At 47.8% G+C, this 21,866-nt stretch overlaps 1 protein-coding gene across 1 annotated transcript in view; it reads left to right on the top strand.

Annotated features, from left to right (window-relative positions):
* The window catches only part of MAP6 (microtubule associated protein 6), a 35,325-nt gene extending 13,994 nt beyond the window's left edge, over positions 1-21,331 (top strand). The window contains exons 2-4 of the mRNA XM_068692031.1: positions 7,232-7,445; positions 8,610-8,806; positions 21,054-21,331. Of these exons, the coding sequence (XP_068548132.1) occupies positions 7,232-7,445; positions 8,610-8,806; positions 21,054-21,123 (481 nt within the window). The 3' untranslated portion in view covers positions 21,124-21,331. The remainder of the gene's footprint in view (positions 1-7,231; positions 7,446-8,609; positions 8,807-21,053) is intronic.
* The last annotated feature ends 535 nt before the right edge of the window (positions 21,332-21,866 follow it).

Here is a 21,866-nt window from a genome sequence, read left to right as displayed (position 1 = left end):
AGAGGCCGTTCATGTTGTAGCTTGGCCTCTAAGTTGGGCTGCAGGCTTCTCTGTCCGTTCAGCATCAAGGAGACAGATCCATCAGTGTGAGTGGCAATTTGGGCTGTGTCTTTCCATCAGGATCTCCATCTGCTCTGCTGGAGCATCAGAGGTAGAGGGGATGCTGCCAGGAGATGCTGGGGTTAGCCTGTGCCCTCAGCTGCCATGGGCAGCAAGGAAGAAATGCATAATATTCAAGATTTTAGATTTTCTTTGCTTTGGACTTTTGGCAGCATGTTACTGCTCTAGCCCAATGAAAAATTTGGATGCTGCTTGTTCTTGGCTCGAAATTTGCCATGGAGCTCAGTTCATGGCTCTTCTACTTCTCTAGGGATGTTCAAGGAGACCCCGACCTGAGCCCCCTCTTTTCTCGCATGGCCACCCCACAGCTGATTTTGCCCTGTTGCCTCTTAAACATTTTGAAACCAGATGGCTATGTCTTATATGAAAGCCTACACCATCACTTATAATAACTGGCTAACTAGTTCCATAATTTTTCATGTTTTTTTTTTTCATTAAGTCCTAGAACACCTGGTGCCCAAACGGCATGTGACGGGTGTGCAGATAGAGCCGTGTAGTGGCTGCTGCAGCGAGGAGCGCAGAGCAATGCCCCAGCTCGGCAGTGCCGTGGCCAAACAATAGCTGCTATTAAAGCTTCCCCCTGTTCCTCCTTTACCCCCTTCGCCGCTGGATTTATTCCTGCTCCCATGTCAGGATGAGCAATTACCCTGTCACGCAGGCTAGAAACGAAATCAGAAAGCAACGCTAATTTTGAGCTGCATTAGAAACGCAGAAAGAAGGGAAGTAATGATTCCCTAAAGGGAGGAGAAGCACAGCCAGATGAATAACATCACCGCAGCAGAAAGCCGGTGCTTCTATTTCATGTCAAACAGCCATTTCCTGACCTTCCTTTGGAGAAACCCATCCTTCCGCATCCGTGGTTCGGATGATAATTTGATAAAAAATCAGACAAAACCTTACCTGTCATCCCCGGCACCACCCGTCTCCATCTTTTGCCTCAAGGGCAAGCCCTGCAGTTCCAATGCAGCTGAACTGCAGCATCGCTAATGCATCCCCAGGCTGGAGAAGGGCCAGGATCTCGGGAATGGGAGCTGGCAAGGAGTTCAAGTAGCTTCACACCAGGGCTTCCAGGAAAAGTCAGGACAAGGGGGCGTTTTCCCCATCAGTTGGGGGACCACACATGGAAAAGGTCTTTGTGAAAACACCCTCAGAGAACAGGGCTGCTTCAACAACGTGTGTAGAGCACCTGGGAGCAGAGCTGGTGTCAGCAATGATGATGGGTGATGTCCCCTTTGCCTTGTTCCTATAAGTTCCCGGCCCCTCGGTGATGCCTTTGTATTCTTGCTGCTGGGTTGTGCTGGTTGTGCTACGAGTCTGTGAAATACAATTGCTTCACTTGACCTAAAAAGCTTGGTTTTCCTCAACCTTAGCACGTCTTGCTGCGCCAGATTCCCCTCTTAAAAATCACGTCGTCGATTCACTTACAGCTTTTGCAATGTGGTCTGCCAGGCTCTGATTCAGGAAGTCATTTATGCCCGTATTTACGTGTAAGGAGCAGCTAAGAGCCATTGTGCATATATTGGAGGGTTCTGCTGAACTGAACCATTTTTAATTCATCCAGTTTGTCTTCAGACACTTGAAGCAAGGTGCTGAAAACGTCTCTGCACAGGGAGCCTCATTGATACATGAGTCCATGCCTTGGTGGTAGCTGGGACCTTGTGCACATTGTCTTGCGAGGGAGGCACTGCTCTGTTTTTTGCAGCCCCTCCACATCTCCCTGTGGCAGCACTTTTCCCAAACCCCATCTTGCTACAGTCTTGTGTCAAAACATCCCTGCCACGAGCCGGTTGGTTTGTTTGACCTTGTGGCAAGTCGTACAGTCAGCTGCCCGTGCGGAGGGATGAGACACTGCACGAAGGAAGACAGCACAGCTGTATTTTAGACCCTTGGCAAAGTCATTTGTAGCCAAGTGAATGTTGGAGTTGTGCTGAGTTTGGTTACAAACCAGCTTATTAGAAACCCAGTATCATTTTCATATTTTCCTCCCTTTTTTTTCCATCCTCAGCAGGATGCATGAGCTTGTATAACATCAAGAGAAATTTAGAGAGGCACAACCTGGAAAATCCCCCTAGGGATGCAATTCGCACCAGGAGGGTTCAGGTCTCACTGCTGCTGGGTTTTGCCTCTCTCCAGACCTCTAGGTGGACCTTTCCCTGTTTTTCTTGGCATTTCAGCAGTTGGATGGCCCACTGTTACCTTCCCTGGAGTCCCCACTCTTTGTTTTGGTGAGCATTTACCCACCAGGAGGTAGAGCTGTAGCAGATGCTGATGGATGTCCTCTAGCTGGCTCAGACTCTGCGTTTTCCATGGCTGCCTTACAACAGGGATTTGGGGGAATGCAGCATGCCTACAACTAGAGTAAAAGTGGGAGTTCACCCATTTTTAGCATACACAGAGCTCTCCACATTGCAGTGTGTCCCAGGTGATGACTGTTCCTCTCATATCTCTCTATCCCGAGGCACGAGCATCCTCTGGGCTGTTACCACTGGGGCTGGTCTGCAAAATATCTGCTGTTCTCTGAGCTCCTTGGCTCTCAGCAACATTCGCTGTCGCCTTCAGCCATATATCTATGAGGTTTCGAACATGAGCAATAATCCTGCATCCTTGGAAGGCCGAGCTGCGTGGCCCTTGGGCAATGCAATACCCATGATTTGTAGGCTGCTGATTCAAGCAGCTTTCATAAATGGATTGCAGCACGCTTCTGTTCTGCCAAAAGACTTGACTTCATCCCTTTCAGTACATTAATCATCTCTTGCTTGTAGCTTGCTTCAGTCCATGCTGAGGTTGCCCTGTTGAAGGCTCAGCACTTTCCTCCTCTTCTACACCAAGTCTAAACAGGGATGTCCATGGACAACGATCCCTCCCCAGCCTGCTCACACTCACTCCATTGTGCATTGTCAAAGCTTCAAATTAATCTGTTAATATATTGCATTGTTTTAGCCTTTGTGCACAGCTCATTAGCTACTGGTTTGTCCAGACTGGTTTGCTCTGTGTGTGTATATGTGCGTGTGCGTGCATGCATGCATTAGAGGTTGATTATTATCGTTTAAGAAAAAAATAATCTCGGGCACCAGGAGTTTCGTTACACCATTCACAGTCCCAGCGCAGCCTTACAGTAAATTATTGTGTACAAAATAATAGCATGGGCGTTAGAGGATAAAGCTGTCTTTAAGCATCCACAGAAGAGTTGGAGACAGGGCACTCGATGCAGCATGCAAGGATCGGGTGTTTCTTGCACTTGCAATGGCAAATTTTGTACGTCGGCAAGAGCATTGGGATAGGAGTTGGCTGGAACTGGCCTCATCACCAAAGGTGGGTGGGATGGGAGGTGGGGTGAAATGGCTGAGGTCAGTGTCTTGGGGTGCAGGGGACACGCAACATGTCAGAAAGTCAGGAGCACCAAGAAGTCATCCAGGTCCAGGACTTCAGATTTATTTCTCTAGGAGGCATGAACGTGTTGTGCAGTTTGCTATTGCACCCAGGATCTCAGCATGGAGCAGTAGTCCTTTACTCCTGAAAATGTCTTAGGAGTTGGTCGTGTTTTGGCTCTTGCAACCACTGAACAGGCTTATCAGTAAATTGTGGTCGTAGGAGGATACTCAGCCTGGTTATATTGAGTCTGAATGGAATTTTTCCATTCACGTTAGAAAAGTGAACAGCTTTAGGGTCAAAACATGCATGTACTCTTCATACGAGCAATTCTTTGTGAGCAGAATAGGGAAGTCCAATATTTTCTGGCTGATCATGGCCAGAACCAAACAACTGGAGGCAGGCAGGATGTTCCTGCAGTGTGGAATACCTCCTGCCTTAGCCCATGGGTTGTGGAGAACAGCTAAGTGCTGAAGAGTGGTGGTAGCTATTAGCTCAAAAATGTGTTGCTGAAATTTCCATTGGTAAGACTAAATATTATCATTGCCCATCTAAACAGACACAACTTAATTAAATCTCATTATATGCTGCACTTCAGTGACTGGCAGTAAGTAGCAGACCCTGACCAGGCATTCCCATTGATTTTAGGTTTCCCATTCTTTCATTCCACTTAATATCTCTTTCCCTATATTAGTAGTAAAAATGGAAATGGAAAATATTTGGGAGTGAATAACACATTGTCAAAAACTACAGTTACATAAAGGCAAAATTATTTGAAAATCCCAGAAAAATTCACTACTTAGTTTGGCTAAAATGCATATATATATTTCCATTTAGTGGAATATTAATGAGGAATGTGATTTTCTGAAATATTCCTTCTGAAGCAGTTTCAGTTCGCCATTTTGCTTCATAATGGTACTCAGAGTGTTGTCCTGGACAGAATTAGAGAAAACAGGAAAGAAAACAATTACAGAAATTGAAGAAGAAAGTTAACTTTTGATTTTAGAATGAATGAAACATTTGAGGCCAATCATACCATAAAGGACTTTTTCTTTTTTTTCCAATGAAAATTCTGTGTTTTTTTTGTTTTTTTTTTTTTTGGGGGGGGGGGGTGTTGAACCATGGTTTTCCAGATGAAACTAGAAATGTCCCCTCTGCACAGAACTCCACCATGAAGTTCCCAGCCTCCATTTTCTGTGCCCTTCAATATTTCACACGTACACATCAGGGTGAGGGAATCAGGCTGGGTTTGGTGCCGGTAAAACTGCTCTCAGCAGAACCCATTTAGCATCCTGTGCTGATTCTGAACAAACATAACAAACTCCCCTTGGAGTTCTTTAAAAAGCTTTGATATGGTTAAACCTGGCCCCATCTCCTCCTCCATCCTCCCTTTGGCTCTGCTCTGGCTGCAGGAGATGCATGCAACGAGTTCCTACGTGGCTTTTGGTGAGCATCTCCAGAGAGCTTGGAGCTCACATCAACCCTATGGTTTCCTGCCTATTAATTTGCAAGACTTCCCATCTCATGCATGTTCTGGTCACGTCTGTGGGGTTAAACTCCCATTATCTTCCCTGGAAGTGTTTCCTGCTGAGCTGGGCTTGGAAAGGTCATCTAATGTCTCACAAAGTCTTTTTTGTTGTTGTTGAGTTTCATTTTGATTTCCATTTGAGGTCAACACTGAGTTCCCGATTGATTCTAATTATACTTTTTAAGGCTGGGACCAGAGCTGGGCAGAAAATCAGGAGACTTGTAGTCTCTGTTTCAGCTCAGCCCCTCCATGTCATGCCCAGAGAGCAGGTCTTAAAATCTTCCTCAGTGAAATGAAGAGCCCTGAAAATCTTAAGTGTGGTCACAGCTGGTCCAGGATGGCTCTGGTGGGACTCTACAGGAACATGGCCCAAGGGATCTGAGTGACAGATAGACGTGGACAAAGAGAATTATTGTACAATGTTGTAGACTTTAGAAAGCAGTTAAAAATATACTTATGGGACAATAGTGGATCCTAGGAAGAAGCTTCCTATCTTCTGTGGAGTTTGGGATGGAAATTATCAGTGAGGTTTTCACATCTTTAATCCAGTTCTGTAAAGATGTTTCCTTTTGTCAAACCTTTCTCTGGAAAAGGTATTCCATCAGTGGGCTGCAGAGGGCTGTCTGTGGAGGAATGGGTGACGTGGTGAACAGCAGCCAAGGGAATATTTGTGTATTTCCTTCAGTGCACCATAGTTTTGTAAAGAACAGCATCCTTCAGACAGGCAGAATCCATGCACCTTGGGCAGTGCTATCCAAGCCCCAGGAGGGCTTACTGATAAAAGAGGCAGAAGGACATGAAGAAATAGGGGGAGAAGGAAAATTGGAGGTAGCTGGAATTGATTCTAAGAGAGGATGTAGAGTTGGAGGTGGGATTTGGCTCACAAAATGCATCCCTAAGTTTATGTGATATCTGGTTGAAGCTGATTGAGACACTTGGAGCTGTTATGGGAAGGGACTGAGTGGCAGAGATGTGGTACCCTCATATGGGGCTCGGTGACATAGCCCATGAGTGGATAAGTATGCCAGGGCAGGAGGGACGGGGTCTGCAACCTCCCCTTGCTTCAGAGGTCACGAAATTAAGACAAGAGCTTTATTCCCCAAGGAAAAATCACCCCTTTTCAGAGGGCTCCTGTCACCACTTTTAGGATACCTCCTGGAGCTTGTCTTGGAGTCTTAAGGATCTGAACACACTGCCTGTGACCATGTCTGAGCACAAAGTTAGCAACACACGAGGGGTTTTCCATCTCCATTCTTGGATGAATGGCAGTTTTTAGAAAGAAAATGAAATGGGTTGCTTAAAAATCAGAGATGTGTTGGTGCTGTGTTGGGACAACTAAGAAACATGTTGATGCTATGTTGGGAAGAATTAAAAATGCAAGAGAAGGATGGGAACGAGAGTGTGATCCCAGCAGATGCTAAAAATCTTTGAAACATGTTGTTGTTGTTGTTTCAAGCAGTTGCAGCTCTGTCCAAAATAAATGAAGGACTTACTTTTTTTAGTAACTCTGGAATTTGTCTTCATCTCATACAGAAGAAACCACAGCCCACAATATCTGATAACCAGTTCATTTCCTCATGTGCTAGGATTTACATCTGAGACAGCTTTTTTTTTTTTATTGCTCTTTTATAGAACTAACAAAAGCTGTTGAGCATAATTTGGTGAAATGTAGATGAAATTGTGTAGATGTGATGTAATTCAGTACTTACATGCATGAGGGGTGACTGTAGGAAGTTTTGTCTCGCTACACTTGTACTTTGCCTAGGGGGAAGCTTGGTGAGAAGTGTGTGTGTCCAGGGTTGAGTTACCAACATGCAGCAGAACATGAATTTCGAGGTTGTTTTCTCAATATTTATTTCCACCCTAAAGACAATAATAAGGAACTGTTTACAGGTAGCTTCAGGGCAGAGGTGATGCCAGAAAATCATTGATGGTTTCATCCATGGAAGTAGCTATGGGTTGTCCAGTGCCTGCGACTGACTGACTTTAACAGATCAAATAGATCAAATTTAATCTGAAGTTTTCCTGATGTATTGATGTCTATAGGATGAGGTTGAAAATGAGCTGAGAGATCCCTTTTTTTTTTTTTTTTTTTTAAACCTGACTGGATGGGGGCAGAAGCCCTCCCAGTTAGAGCAGCGGGGAGGTTGTTCCCACGTCACCACTATTTTCCTTGTTTTAATTCCTGAACCTTTTTCTTTTTTTCTTCTTCAGAAATGAGTTCAGACCATGGATAGACGTCAAGCCTGTGAAAGCTATAAAAGCCAAGGCCCAGTACAAGCCGCCGGAGGAGAAAATGACCCACGAAACCAGTTACAGCGCTCAATTCAAGGGGGAAACCAGTAAGCCTGCTCCAGCCGATAACAAATTCCTGGAGCGCAGAAGGATACGCACTCTCTACAGCGAACCTTACAAAGAACCTCCAAAGGTAAGACAGCACCGCGGAAGGATCCCAGGACCATCAATGCTCCTGATGGGACATGGTCAACGCAGTAGGGCTTGGGCTGAACCTGCCTGTGCTCATTCCCCTTGCGTGGCATCTTCATTTCGAACTAGCGGGTACATTTAGGGTTCCACCTCACAGTTGGGGTTTAGTGGAAGTTGATGCACTTTGGAGTCAAAATTTCCCTGTGTCAAGCTGTAAAGATGTGAGAGTAGGGCCCAAATGAAGTAGTTTTGCTTTGTCATTTCCCAGGTCATTAATCTGGATGGCTTTCTCTTTTCCCCTCTAAAGCTATAGACACACCACATTACAGGAACAACCTGGTAAGATCCAGATCTAGATCTGCAATTAATTCAGAGAGCTCCTCAGGTTTTGACAGCCAGCACTGTTGGCTTTGGTTAGATGGAGGATGTGTCAAGAAGGGCTTGGGCTGAAGTCTCATCCAGCCTTTGTGTTCTAGCAGCAACTGAGGATTTGCATATGAATGGAGTCAGTCCATGCAGTATTAAACCTAGGACTATTTGTCCTTTTCAGGGTTTGTAACTGCTTAGATTTGTGAGGTCTTGAAGGAATAGCATGGAGGAGCTGAAGGCTTCTGTTCCTCCTTAATTTTGAAGCTGTTCTCCTTACTTTTAGGGCTGTAGAAAAGGGGGGATGCAAAACACCAGTGTAGAATTTGCTCAGATGCCACTAAATGCCCTGCACTGAGATGGAGGAATCATGCCCTGCAAGAAAGGCAAGGATTTGTACCTCTCTTTGTTCTGAGCATCTTTTCTTGCCTTCGAATCCAGAGAGACAATCCCTCCTAGGCTTGCAAAGCCCCTCCTGAAGCCAGAGGCAGATGGAGAAATTGATAAAATATCTGGTAGCATTCACCCCACTCTTTACCCTACTGTGCCCCGATTCGGATGCAATGGGCATGGTTCTGCTGGCTTCAGGGTTGCTGTGACATGGGGACATCAACACCACGAAAGGAGCTGGCCATTTGCAACTCAGCATGCGCCCAGCTCCTTCGTGGCAGGGCATAGCTGAGTAGATAAGTGATGTTCATGATATTTCTCATCTAAACTTTGTTTTCCACCTGTCCTTGTGTCTCTCTCCCTCTCTCTCTATGTCTCTGTGTTGTTTTGCGTGTCACCCTCCGTGCAGGTGGAAAAGCCTAGCGTAAAGCCTTCCAAACCAAAAAAGACCACAACAAGCCATAAACCCCTGAAAAAGGCCAAAGACAAGCAGATTGCATCGGGCCGGGCCGCCAAGAAAAAGAGCGCCGAGACCTCCAACACAGCAAAGCCAGAGGACAAGGAGAAAAGTAAAGAGATGAACAATAAACTGGCTGAGGCAAAAGAGTAAATGTCACTGCACTTTCCTTTCTTTCTCTTTTTTCTTTTCCTCCTTTCTTTCCTTTTTTTTTTTTTTTTTTTCTTTCCTTTGATTAAATAAAGGCCACAAAATTAATTAGAGGCTTCTAATCTGCTTTTTGTTCTGATTGTATTAGAAGCTTTTCTGTTTTATTTCCGAGGAGGATTAGCGAATCCTTGTTTCTGAGGTCAGGTTGTTCTGCTTTGCCTGCACAACACGGCTCTGCACAGAGTGAGGGCGAGCGCAGGAGGGATGTGGGAATGCACAAGCGGGGTCGTAGGAGATGAAGGGTATGGATCAACTGTGAGTACGTCCAGCAGCCTGTCCCTTTCCTTGGGCTTGGTTCTTCAGTGCTTTGACAGCATGGAAGTGCCCATCGAGGGGCTGTGCTTGCATCCCACAAGGTCCTTTTTGGGGTAGGTCGTTGTTCAGTCACCTCCCACTGGTGTCAGCAGGCAAAAGCCCTTGGAGAGGATCGGAGGTTCATTTGTGGTGCCGTGGATTTGCCATAAATCTGCTAGAATTGGTGTTGTGGCTGAGAGCCATTTCTCCTGGTGAAACCGGTGGGAGTTTTGCTCCAGAAAGCAACGGGGAAGGAGATCCCATTGCAAATAAAGGGCCCAATCCTCCCCCAGCCTAGCTGTGGTTGCACCGGGGCAGCTTCACCCCTCAACGCCACTCGAAGGCCTTGATTCAAATTAAGAGGGAGAGAAGGTGCAGAGAGCAGCGAAGACTTCCCAAGAGCATGGCAGGCCAGACTAGGTTATTGGCAGGTTGTTCTTCCCCGTTGTTTCCCCTAGGATATGCATCTTTTTAATTGTTCCTGGTTTGTTTTGTATCTTGGTCCGTTTTCTTCACTTCTGGGGTGCCAGTAGACAGCGCTAGATTCTGGAAAAAAGGTTTAGTTTGCAGGTGTGGCCTTCCAAGGAGTAGAAAGAAATGAGTCACCAAGGTTGTTTTTGTCAAGGTTGGAGGCTCTTAGCCTCTGTTGTTTTGACTCTACTAGTTGTTGGAGCTCACATTGGCTTGTAAGCATCCTAAGAGGGCCATAACCCAGTTGCTGGGATCCCCAGACTCCCTTCAAGCAAGATCTCAAGTTTTTAATCTTACTGTGCCCAGCAAGACCCATTTGGAAGCTGCAAGAAGAGGGGGACCATTTGTCAGCAAGCATGGACTAGCCCAGCAACTTCACGTTGATGGGACTGGGTGGATTTCCACAAGCTGGAGGGCCAGACTGGCACTAAATACCCCAAAATTTCAGTCATTGAGTCAGTGGGAGCTGGGAGAGGTATGGCCCCAACCCAAATTTACATGCCTAATGCCTGGGTTGGGTCCTAAATACATCAGGATTAACCCTGATCTGACCAAACAGAGCTGTTAAACTCTGCTGTCACAGTTGTGCAGAATAGGTGCAAGTGAAGATGCAGGGTTCTTCTTTGTTTTTGCAGCTCAATATTTCCATCCTAACACGCAGTCCAGCTTGAAACTTCAAGAGAGCAGACAATTGGGAAGAACGAAGAGAGAGAAGTAGGGCAGGGAGGTGGTGTAAGAGAAGGGTTTCAGAACTGTGTTGCTGTGAAGATGTTTGAGTGAGGAAAGTCTCGCTGCTGGGATATTTGAGAGAAGTGAAACTACCTAATAGGAAAAGGGATGGGCTGGGAGGGTGCAGAGTCCCGTTTTTGGAAGCTCACCCCGTTAGGATGGGATCTCTTGGAAACAGGCGTGAGTGGTGGGCTACAAGGCTGAGAGACAGTTTCCAAAGAGGAGGGAAGCTCTGTGGTATACAGATAGTGACATTTGCTGGCCTTAGTGATGAATAAATGCCAAGTTCAGTGTATTGTGTGATGTGTCCTGTTTGCCTTGCGCTAACAGCCTAAAGCTTTGAGTATAAGTAAGTGTAGTGTTCTGAATTCAGTGGTGTATTTCCAAGCTTAGCTGTGTTAGAACTGTGTGCTATGAGCTAGTCAGGTTGTGTATGTGGAAAATATATATTCATATATAGAAATATATATATTTAAACCTCCGATGTTTAGGAGGAAACCAGGGAAATCCTCCAGGAAGTAAAACTGTGGAAATCTTTGCGAATGTAACGCATTTTCGATGTGCATGCTCCATGGAGACGCTGACCTGTCCATAGTGACCATTGCTTTTTCTGAGTGCTCAGAAGCCCCTGCAGCACTGCTCGAGTGCAAAGCTCAGCTCTGTCTCCAGAGCAGCTCGGCGAAAGGCTTGCGCTGAACTCGCGGAGGGGAACGCAGCTCCCAGCTCTTCCCACCCCATGGCACAGGGGGCAGCTGGCCAGAGGAGCCCCAGCTTCCGAGACTCTCTGTGGTTTCTTGGCATTTAGGTGCTTCATCCATCTTCACACTCTTCAATAACGTCCCTTCTTATCTCAGGATATAGCAACAGCCGTGAAGATGACGTGTGGCAGCAGGCAGAAAATGTCAGGAAGGCACGTAGACAGTTGCCAACAGCCCAGCACGCTGAGCTCACTGCACACATAGAAAGACCATGCAAAGCCACGCTCCCAGTTATTTTTTGCCCTAAATTTCACATTCCAAGTGACAGCGCAGTTGCCACCATTTCACCTTGAATTCAGTGGTAATTTAGCCCTTGAATTCAATGGGAACCAAATTTTGGCCAAGGGATGTCAGTAAGAGCCATGCTCCGACCACCTAACCCAAGCGTATCCACAGCCCGGATCAGCCACTCAACATCCCAGTCCTCAGGGTTGCTTCTTCTCCATGAAGAGCACCCATCATGGTGTATAAATTAAATATGAACAGTGAGTGGTCAGAATGTAGCCTTATATTTCCTTAATACACAAAGATTTTAGAGGTTTCTGACTGCAAATCTAGACATGAAGGGCTTGCTGGTGGTCAAAGCGCCTTCTTTAGTGGAGTCGCCTTCCAAGGGCCATTTATCTGCCTGGTTTGGACGCCTCTCTTTGGGAGGGATGAAGGATCCTTGGAAGGTTTCAATTTTTGCAGAAAGAGCCTGGGAAACCATCAGGGCCTCCGCCTTAGAGAGCCACCGAGTAGGGGTGTGAATCCTTCCTTTGCTCCATTGCAGCAGGTCCTCAGCATACATCCGAGCACGTGGTTTAGCATCACATTTAGTGCCGGGAACCGCAGTAGAGTCAGGACTCAGGGTGAAATCCTGCATTGCTCAACCTCCCACAGACTTTCCGCCCATCCGGCCCACTCAGGTTTATCAGAAAGGAGACAAAATCTCTGCCGTTTCAAGTTCACTTTGGACTCTGAGCTTGTCGATCCCACTGGGAAAGAGTGCTCTGCTGTTCTGTGTTTCCAGCTACCACAATGCTGACTCTGTTTCACCGCTAACATGTAATATGTTTTTGCTTTCCTTGTAAAAAGAAAAAAGAAAAAAAGAAAAAAGTAATGTTTTGCTTTCTGCCCTGTGAAAGTTCCTATGCTGTCAGTTGCTTGCTTTCTCATTTTCACTGTATTGTACTGTTTCTCCTTTCTGCAAAATGGTGCTAATTGCTTCCCGAGCTCCTGTTTTCTGACTGCTTTGCACACCGATCACCTGCTTCTTCATTTGCAACGCGTCTGGTGTAAAAACACGGCTCCCATGAATTCCACAAACTCTTGCCTCTTGGAGGCAGATAGGAAGTGTCTAATTAATATTTTGTGGCCTGGGTTTGGTTGCATATCACAAATTGTCTCTTGTAATGTGTTAAGCACACCTCCTCGTGGTGCTTTTTCATTCTTGCTGTTCGTATGAGAATGACACAGACACACACACAGACACACAAACACACACACAAATTAATGTATAGCCAATTGATTGTGACGTGCTTGTGATCTTTGCTTGCTCAAAGGGTTTTTTCTTTTTCTTTTTTTTTTCTTTTTTTTTTTTCCAATGATAAATAAATGCTAAAGACAAATACCACCTCCTTGATCTTGTTTTCTCGATAAGAAGCACAGCTAAGTGAAATACCCTCCCAACCGTAATCAGGTTTGGATGCCCGCCCTCCATGCCTGCCGTAGGGACACAACTGAGCTGTTGCAGTCTGACTCCCTTTAGGTGCCTGCTGCCCTCAGACTAGCCTGACGCGAGAGCTAAGCGTTTGCAAAAGGTGAAGATGGACAGTGAAGTCATGTGGACGGAGCAGGTAGTTGGCTTTTATTTTATATACGCATACCACGTGTTGAGCAGAGCATCCATGCGGTGAGTGCCCGGCACGCCGGCTGCTGCTGCACCTCGCTCGCGTGCACGCTGCAGCGGAGCAGGGAGCAGACACCAGGCTCCCCCGGGAGCTGGAGGGAGGGGAGATGCTGTGACCCCAAGTGATGTATTTACACGCCCTTTCCCAACTGCCTACAGCTCTTGCTTGTGCCCCGAATCTCCTGAAGGACCCACGAGGGGTCCGAGGGCTATAAATCCGTGCCGAAAGGAGGTGGCAGATGCTTGGGTTGAGCACTTCCAATGCGCAGCAAGCCTGGCCAGCTTCGAACAGGCACTTGGCGCTGTGGAAGTGCAAAGCACTGACTCGTGTATCGGTGGGAGTGCTGGCTGTCTGGGAAAATAGTGGTTCAGAACAAAGCAGGGCTGCAGGCACAGCTTGGTTTCAAAACGGTGAACCCTACTCTTAGTTTCATCTCTTTTTTTTTTTGTTTTACCTGGCCTGTAAGCTCCTACCTGCAGTTTTTTATTTTTAACCATGTTTTCTCTTTTAACGGATATTCCAATAACATCCCCACCTACCTGGGAAAAATTGCCCGTTTTGGGGCTGTACCCTGAAATCCCTCCTCCAGCATCGTGCTGCTGCCCTCCATGGAGCACTGACCCTTCTCTGCATTGCCATTGCTGGGTGCTATTTTTCGTCCCTGCCTCATTTACAGCTCACTTTCTGAACTTATTCCATCTGTGACTACATGCTAACAGCAACGCTGCGTTCTGATGTCCTGCCATATCACTCTGCCTTCCCTCTCCCTTCCCCACCAGCCTCATCCATTCATCCATCATGCATAACTACAGGAGTTCTGAAGCGTTTCGGCTGGGCTCCTGGGATTTATCATTTCACCCCTCCACAGCTCATCCTGGAGAAAATGTTCACTCTTAAGAGACTGGTCATTGATGGGGCTTATCTGTGACAGTCCATGTTGGCTCTCAAAATGTCTCAGAGTGTCCTTCCCCTGCTGCAGCATGGATATCTGGTCTGGTCCCACACAGGCACCCACACACAGTGTTGGAAAAAATCTCCTTGCTGCCCTATTGCTCTCTGAACTTGCTCAGCATTGCAAAGCCTGCACACTTGGAGGGGTTTTGATGGTTTTCTAGGAGAAAGTACCTCCTAGATGCTTTTCTAGGAGACAGCAGGGCCAATTGGGCTGAGACCAAGCATTTGGGAACTGGGCTCCCTTTTCTTCAGCCATCACTGTCTGAACCCACTGCTACTGACTAACTCATTAATCTTTGCCAGGTCATTAGTGACCGGCACTGCCCACCCATTCCCAAGGGCCGTTGTGAGAGCGATGTCTCCACAAAGTGCTGGAGCTGAGTTATTAAAAATTAAATGCTTTGTCTTAGAAGGACGTTTAGCATAGCTGTGCTGTCTGGGTGTAATCTGGTGCTTTCAGATGCATCGTGTGCTCACACACCTGGAAGACTTGTGCAGGGGAGGATGAAGAGGTTGGGGATGAAGAGGTTGGTGCCTGATGCTCTCCATCCCTCCCTTTGTGGGACATTGCCATTTCCAGCATCAGATGGGAGCTTGTGTGGCTTGGGCACAGGACTGAGGTTGAATTCTTGCTGTTCCCAAATCTCTGAGCTTCCTTTGAAAACCTCACTGACCATTACCTTATATCCCTGGCTGGTAAACCAAGGTCCAAGGATGAGCAGGGGTATTTCATCAGCTGACATATCAGCCCTTGTACAAATGCAGCCTCTTGCTTCTCAGGATCCTTTGGACTTGGGGTTTGTTTAGAGGTGTGCCAGCACAGGAGAGAAAGGGACCCTTTAGGAAGATGTCCTTGCCATAGCTGGCACCTCCTGGCATCCAGGGAATAACCATCATTCCCAACAGCAACACCAATGTGAGCTGAAGAAGAGGAGCTGTGCAGGAAGAAATGTGAAGACATGACCATGTTCAGCACCACAAACAGAACCTCGTGTGCTGTTGCAAAATATCGTGATGTGCAGACACCAACTTCATCTCTCCCCATTTCCAGCTGTGTCTCGGTAAGTTTGATCCAGTTGGGGATTTCACAGCCTGCCTCCATTTGCCCTTATCCCCACGAGGTTTCTGGGCTGGGAGTGATTCCAGTAATGCAGCTGAGCCTATTAACAACCTAGACGTCTGCAGTGAGGGGTGGCACAGCTCTGAGTACTTCAGGACTGGCTGTTTATTGTGACCTATGGAGATTGCTTGTAACCAGATTTATTTTCTGTTTCAGGGCGCCTTGGAAACAGCTGCCTGGTGAGGACTGTCATGAGGAGGAGACGTGAGCCCGAGGATGAAAGAAAAGCCTGCTAAAGGATGCAAGGCACCTTTGTGCTGTCTAAAGCGCCAGCTTTCCCTGCAGGGAGCCTGCTGCACGGAAATCAGTCGCCAGAAAATGATGGATGAGGAATAGTGACAGATCCTGGGGATGTGTGAGGGCACTGGGGCATCATAACCATAACCCCCTCCTTCACTGTCAGCAAATCACTGGTGCGAGAGATGGAAAGGGGGGAAAGCTTCTGAACCCCCCCTTGTTGTCATCTCCCCACCTCCCACCCCACCCTAGCCAGAGCCATGCTGCAATCCCCGGCCCTTGAAAAAAAAAAGAGCTGATTCTTTACATATATCTGTGAGGAGCATCCTGGCCTGTGTCAGGAGCAGTGGGGCCAGCAGGGTCGGGGAGGTGCTCGTCCCCCTGGGCTCTGCTCTTCTGAGGCTGCCCCTTGAGTGCTGGGTTCAGCTTTGGGCCCCTCACTCCCAGAAGGACATCGAGGCCCTGGAGCCTCTGCTCACAGGGAACCAGGGCCAGGAGCAGAGGGAACGGCCTCGAGTTGTGCCAGGGGAGGCTCAGGTTGGCAATGAGGAGACATTTCTGCTCAGCAAGAGCGCTCAGGCCTTGGGACGGGTTGCCCAGGGAGGTGGGGGAGTCCCCGTCCCTGGGGGTGTTCAAGGAGAGGTTGGACGTGGTGCTTGGGGACAGGGCTTGGGGGTGACATTGGTGGTAGGGGGACGGTTGGAGCAGGTGATCCTGGAGGGCTTTTCTCCAGCTCCTTCCCATGCAGTTTCAATGCCCTCAGCACCCCACCAGACCCCGTCCACCCTCCACAACATCTTCCTTCTTACCTTCAAACCCATTTTCCCTCCATCCTCCCTGCCAGCCTCTGTCCCACAGCTGCTTCCCCAAACTTTCACTTTCTCCCACTTCCAGCACCCCCCAGGCATCCCAAATACCCAGCTCTACCAGGGATCTTCCCGTTCCCCTCCCTGAGTTACTGTCTGGTGTCTGGTCTCGTCTCTTGGACTGTAAGCCTTTTTTCTTTGCCTGTACTGTGTGGTAGCATTGGCTGCTTGGAATAAACAATACCTCACCCTCTGACGGCCCTTTTCTCTCTCTCATTTCTTGGTGTGGCTTCAGTGGCTGTGTCTGCAAGTGCCCGGTGTGTCTGTCCTCGTGACCAGTCCTGCAGTCGGTCCTGCTACCACGGCTCTGTCTGTAGTCTTTTGGGATGGCTCTGCTCGTCTTTCTGTTCCGTGGTGCCTCTCTTTCTTTTTTTTTTACAGCCACAGGGATGAGCTTTGTTGTCTAAGTGGGAGCCTGGCGTCTTCAGAGCTGCGTGACTGTCTGTCCTTTGCAATTTTGATGTATCTGAGAAGAGCTTGGCCTTTCTCCAGAAATGTCCTGGTCTGACAGGTGGCTCAACAAATACAGCAACCGAGGAGAACAAGGGAGAAGTCTTGTAACCCAGGGCAGAAGAAGCTGATGTTAAAAGAAATATATTTCCTACATGTCAGAAGAAGCCAACGTGGAAGAAATTATGTTTCTCAGCACAATACAGAAAGCTGTGGATAGAAGTGTATTGCTGGAAAGCCAAGCAGATGCACCTCTCAGGGGAAGAGGCAGAAGCTGGCTTAGCAGCAGGGCATGTTTCAGAGATGGATGCACAGGAGGCTTCTGAAGGTTCAGAAGATGTCCTGAACATCTTCTTCCATCCCAGGCTTGGACTAAGCATTCCTATGGTCCCTTCTCCCTGTGAGTACAGCAGGGACCCAACTGTGACAAAGTCCCCAGTGGCCCCTTGCTCCCTCCTAGCTCACTGCCAGCTTTCCTTGTCCTAATTTATTGCCTGACAGTGCTGTTTGGTCCGTGCTGGCTGGAGGTTTCAGTGCATGTCACCTTGCCAGAAAGCAAAGGAGACTCTTTCCAAGCTGAGCAAACAGCCAGGCTCACAGTGTGGCCATCAGTCTTTGTTTCATGGGCCAAGACCTAAGTCAAAGCCAAACTGAAGCTGGTTGGGCATGGATGGGAGAAGGATCAAGCAGTGCTTGGTCCCCTGGGCTTCCTTCTGTGATGTTCTGTCTGACCTTGGCTGTGCCTCCAAACTCACACTCTAGGCTCCAAAAGTGAAGAAGTTCTAGAAGAACGTAAAATAGCAGCCAAAATCTCATCTGTCCAATGTTAAGGAGTGAATGTATTTAAGACCAGATGCATGAGTGACACTAGGTCTAAATTAGATCTAGACCCAGGCTGAAGCAGTTCATTTTCCTGCTGTACCTTGCAGGTTTAGCTCCCACTGCTTGGTGCTGCTGCTTTTTCTAAGGAAAGTGACAGAGACCAGATGCTGAGTACAGCACTAAGGCTGTTTCCCAGGACAAAGAAGACTTGTATTTTGGTCACTGCTATACTGAAAGCAAACTTGGTGCACAAAGTACAATAAAGCATTCAGAAGAAGTGACTGGCCATGTTTTCTAACCTCATTGTTAAAGTGTGTGCCCAGGAATTGATGAGTTTATGTCTTCCAAGAAACGCAAACCTGTCACTGCTCTTCTGGGCAAGCCCCAAAACCAAGAGGTCAGTTCCTCCCCAGAGGACAGCCGTCTCCTCACCTGAGTTATCTGGGAAAGAAGAAACAGATTTCTCATGGTTCTTTGCAAAAAAATATCCCTTTGGTGTCAGACTTCACAGATACATGTGCCTGGAGCTATGTGGCTGTTCTTGAGCCACCATGAGAGGATTCCTTCTACTTCTAGTTGCTCTTGAAAGCATCGTTTAATTTTCCATGTGCCTGGAGTCGACTCTGCTTTATGACTCCCAAATAGTTAAGCTGCTTTGGATGAAGATAATTTTGCAGAAGAGGATGAACATCACCAGCTCTCTTTTGAAGTGAGGCCACCAAAACCTTCGGAGAAACGGGTGAAGCATGGGCAGGTCCCCCACATCTGCGAAAAATGGGAGATCTCTACCAGGACCCATCATCGTTGGAAGCAAATTTGGACCCCAAGGCACAAGAGCACAGTCCTTGCATGGGATGTTGTCCATCAGAAGTGTCTGGAGGTCCTGGTGTACCCCCTCCTTTTACACCAGGACCAGAGAAGAGGAGACCATGCAATACTTGTCTGTGGTGGTCATCCACTGGCTCTTTCCAGACAGCAGGTGCTGCCTCTGGGAAATGAACCCCTGCTGAATTTTCTGCATTTCTGTCTCTTGGCCGTAACCTGAGTAATGATCTGTCACCTCCAATCCATCCGTTCTCCATTTCTCACCTTGTCACACCACGTAATTAACCTCTCCGACACAAATGGGTTGCACCAGGCAATGACTGGCCGCCGACAGCCCTCATGCGTGCAAAGATCTCCAACCTATTTCCTCGCTTGGCTGAGACAAAGACCATTTCTAAATGTTGCTGCTTGTGTGTTAGGACTTGTTATGGTTCAGGATCTAGCTTTTTTTCCAACCCTCTGATTTTCACATTCTTCCCAAGGCTGGTACCCAGGGCTGGACCCCATTGTGCAGCCCCACAGAGAGCAGCTGGGGCTTGTGAGAGGCTGTGCAATGCTGCATTGTCCCTGGGTGCCAATGCCTGGGGAAAATAATGCAATTACCTTCCCCTCTATACTCCTCCCAGCCTAAAACAGGTTCTGAATGAGCTTTACTGGGAAGGACAATCACGCGATTATATGAATTTGATGCAAACAAAGAGGAAGCCAGGGGATGGGGATGGGACGCAGCCTCTTCCTCCTGCAGGAGGCTGGCTCCGAGCCAGCCTGTGCTACAGAATCACAGAATCACATCTACATGGCTGAAGGAAGCACACACTCATGAGGAAAGGGCCAAGGAATTAAAACAGAGCAGTAGCCACTCTGCAGACATGCACGCTATGCACCAGCCTTCCAGGATGCCTCAACAGAGGCACCACAGTGAGGCTGCTGGAAAGGGTGAGTTCCCCTGAAAACTCCAGCAGAGTTGGACACCAAACCCAGGGAAGAGCTGGGATTAGCTTGGCATTGCCCTGCTGCAACCTGGAGCATCACACGGCACAGAAGACCTGAGCTCAGGCCCTATAGATGCTGCATCGCCCCATAGCAGATCAGGAACAGATACCTGGTCACTTCCTTGGCTCCTGGAGTACCTGTGGGCAGCTTTCCACCTTCCCAGTGGTGTGCAGGTGTCCTCAGACCTGCTGCCTGATGGCAAGGATGTGCTGACCTCTCCAGCCTTCTCCAGAGACCAGCAAACAGGTCCTGCCCCAGCAGATGTCCGTGCATCAGCATCACGGGGCTGGTTGGACCTGACATGGACAGCTTCCCAAAGAGCTGCCCTGAATTATCCCTCATCCTTTTATTTAGGGTGCTGGGCTAACCCCATTCCCAGTTAGGCAACTAGTAGGTTGGGAGGACTCCTGCACAAGCTGTCCCCAACCAGTGAGCACTGGGAACACTGGGGAAAGGCTTTGCCAGCCTCTGCCAACAGCTTCTGGTAATAAATGGCTCTTCCCTGTAAACACGAAGGGCAGGATGAGGGTGAGTATTTAAGCAAGAGGTGTCCTCCCGTGGCTCTAAACATGGTGTTGCCTCACTAATCTCTTGCACAGGGCAGGTTTGTCTCAAGTGTCTTGTTTTCTTCTGGTGCCATTGGCCAAGGAGATGGTTATAGCATCTCTTCTCCTGGCCCCGGTGCCAGCCTCGCCTTCCCCTCATGAAGATCCAGGCTGGGGTTTTTCCCTACAGAAAGCCAAGGGCAGTCTTGGGGGGACACAGGGGGTCTCCTTAACACAACCACCACACAAAGATCCATTTTAAAGCTGAACAAATTTCTCCTGCTTCTCCATTTTCTTTCTGCAGCCTCACAGATCCCTCCCCATCCATCACACGTCTCGCCTCAGCCCTGGAGATCCTCCTTCTCCTTCCTAATGAAGATGAATTCCCCCATTTCCTACACTTTCCTTCCCTTTGCACCCCCTCCACTCTCTTCCTCCAACAAGCCCTATCCTTCCCTCCAACATCCATCCAGAGACTGTCCCCACAGCATCTAACCTACCTCCAGAGCCTTTTTCCCTCCTGCTCCACCCAAGACCACCCCAAACCTACCCTACAGGAGCTGTAGTTTCCCCACGGCATGTGCTGCATAATGCAAACCTGGTGCTCACGTTGATGCTTCTCTGCTGTTTTACCCCAGGGACAGAGCTGGCTCCCAGAGATCCTATAACAGATCCTACAATAGATCCTACACCTCAGTGTCACCAGCACCTCCTGGTGTCTCCAGGGGTCACAGAGGTGCTCTTGGATGGGGTTTAGCACATGTTACCTGGGCTTTCTTTCCTTTTTTTTTTATTTTTATTTTTATTTTTTTTAATGGGCACTGGGCACTTCTTCGGCATCTCAAGAGCTCCCCTGCGCTATAGGGCTTTCCCCACCTGCCTTGAGGGAGACAAACTGCTTCTTTGTGAGACAATTTTACAGCGAGGTGCTCTTTCGATGCAGGTTATAATCAATTGGCAAGCATTTTTCATAGCTGACCCATGGTCCTGGTCCCAGCTAAGTCAAGAGCTCCAGCCCTCCCGATTTTATGGACATCCATGGGTTTTGGAGCAGCTCCTTGCAGGGACCAGGACCAGGCTCACCAACCATCCCCAGAACATACCAAACACGTGCGGGCTGCATGGGGAGCACTCTGCAGAGCCAATTCCAGCTCGGGGAGGATATTTTGTCGTGGTGCACCACCCTGTTGCTCTGCCAGCGTTGCAATGATGCTCTTTCTCTGCTTGCAGGACCCCTGAAAAAAATCCTGGTGCTACAGACCAAGAACCAAGTACCTTAGTGCAGGACCAATGCACATGAAGCTGAGCACTTTCTTCCGAGCAACGGTTGGAGCAAACGTATAGTCTGCATGAAATGTGTATCGTCTGGCTGGCATATAATAAAGCTGATGATCAGAGTTGAATGATAATTTCTCTTGTCTCCCAAGTACTGAGAAGTTACCAGGATCTGTATAATGCAGTTAGCATGACTGTGCCTTGATTTATTTTCAGTAAAGTCGGAAAAAGAAAACGGGTCCAGTTCTCCCTTTATTCAGTGCTGTGGAATGGCGCTGGTTTCATCGGTCTCTCTCATTTACACAGGCAACAGGGAATTCAGATTCATGGATGGAAGAACCATACTGGGTTTCAGAGATTATCCTGGAAGCCTAGCTGGCAGGTTCAGGAGGTCTTTTCAAAATCCTTGGAAGCTTTTTAATGCACTGTAAATTCTCAGCCACAGTTAGGAACCCACATTTGGATGCTACCAGGTCAAAAATGTCATGTGTAGCATCTGGAAGAGCATCTGATCTCCCTACTATTGCATTGTAGCCAAGAACATCTCAGGCCTTTTTTTTTTTTTTTCGGAGACTTTTAACATCCAATTTGTTCAATTTGCCATTTATGGCAGATCCTGTACAAGATACTTTGATGGCAAATTGGAATTAGAAATCAGAGTTTTTGCTGAAAAATTGTAAAGTACAAACTAGAAATGTAGGATGAATGTTTCTGGTTCATGGGATTAGTAGGTGTGTTGTGCTACAGCTCTTTCTTTTCTGGGTGAGG

This window comes from Anas acuta, chromosome 1 (assembly GCF_963932015.1).
Source record: "Anas acuta chromosome 1, bAnaAcu1.1, whole genome shotgun sequence".
NCBI classification, from domain to species: Eukaryota; Metazoa; Chordata; class Aves; order Anseriformes; family Anatidae; genus Anas; species Anas acuta.
Note: the sequence above shows the minus strand (reverse complement) of the source record. Positions and strands in the feature narration are given on the sequence as shown.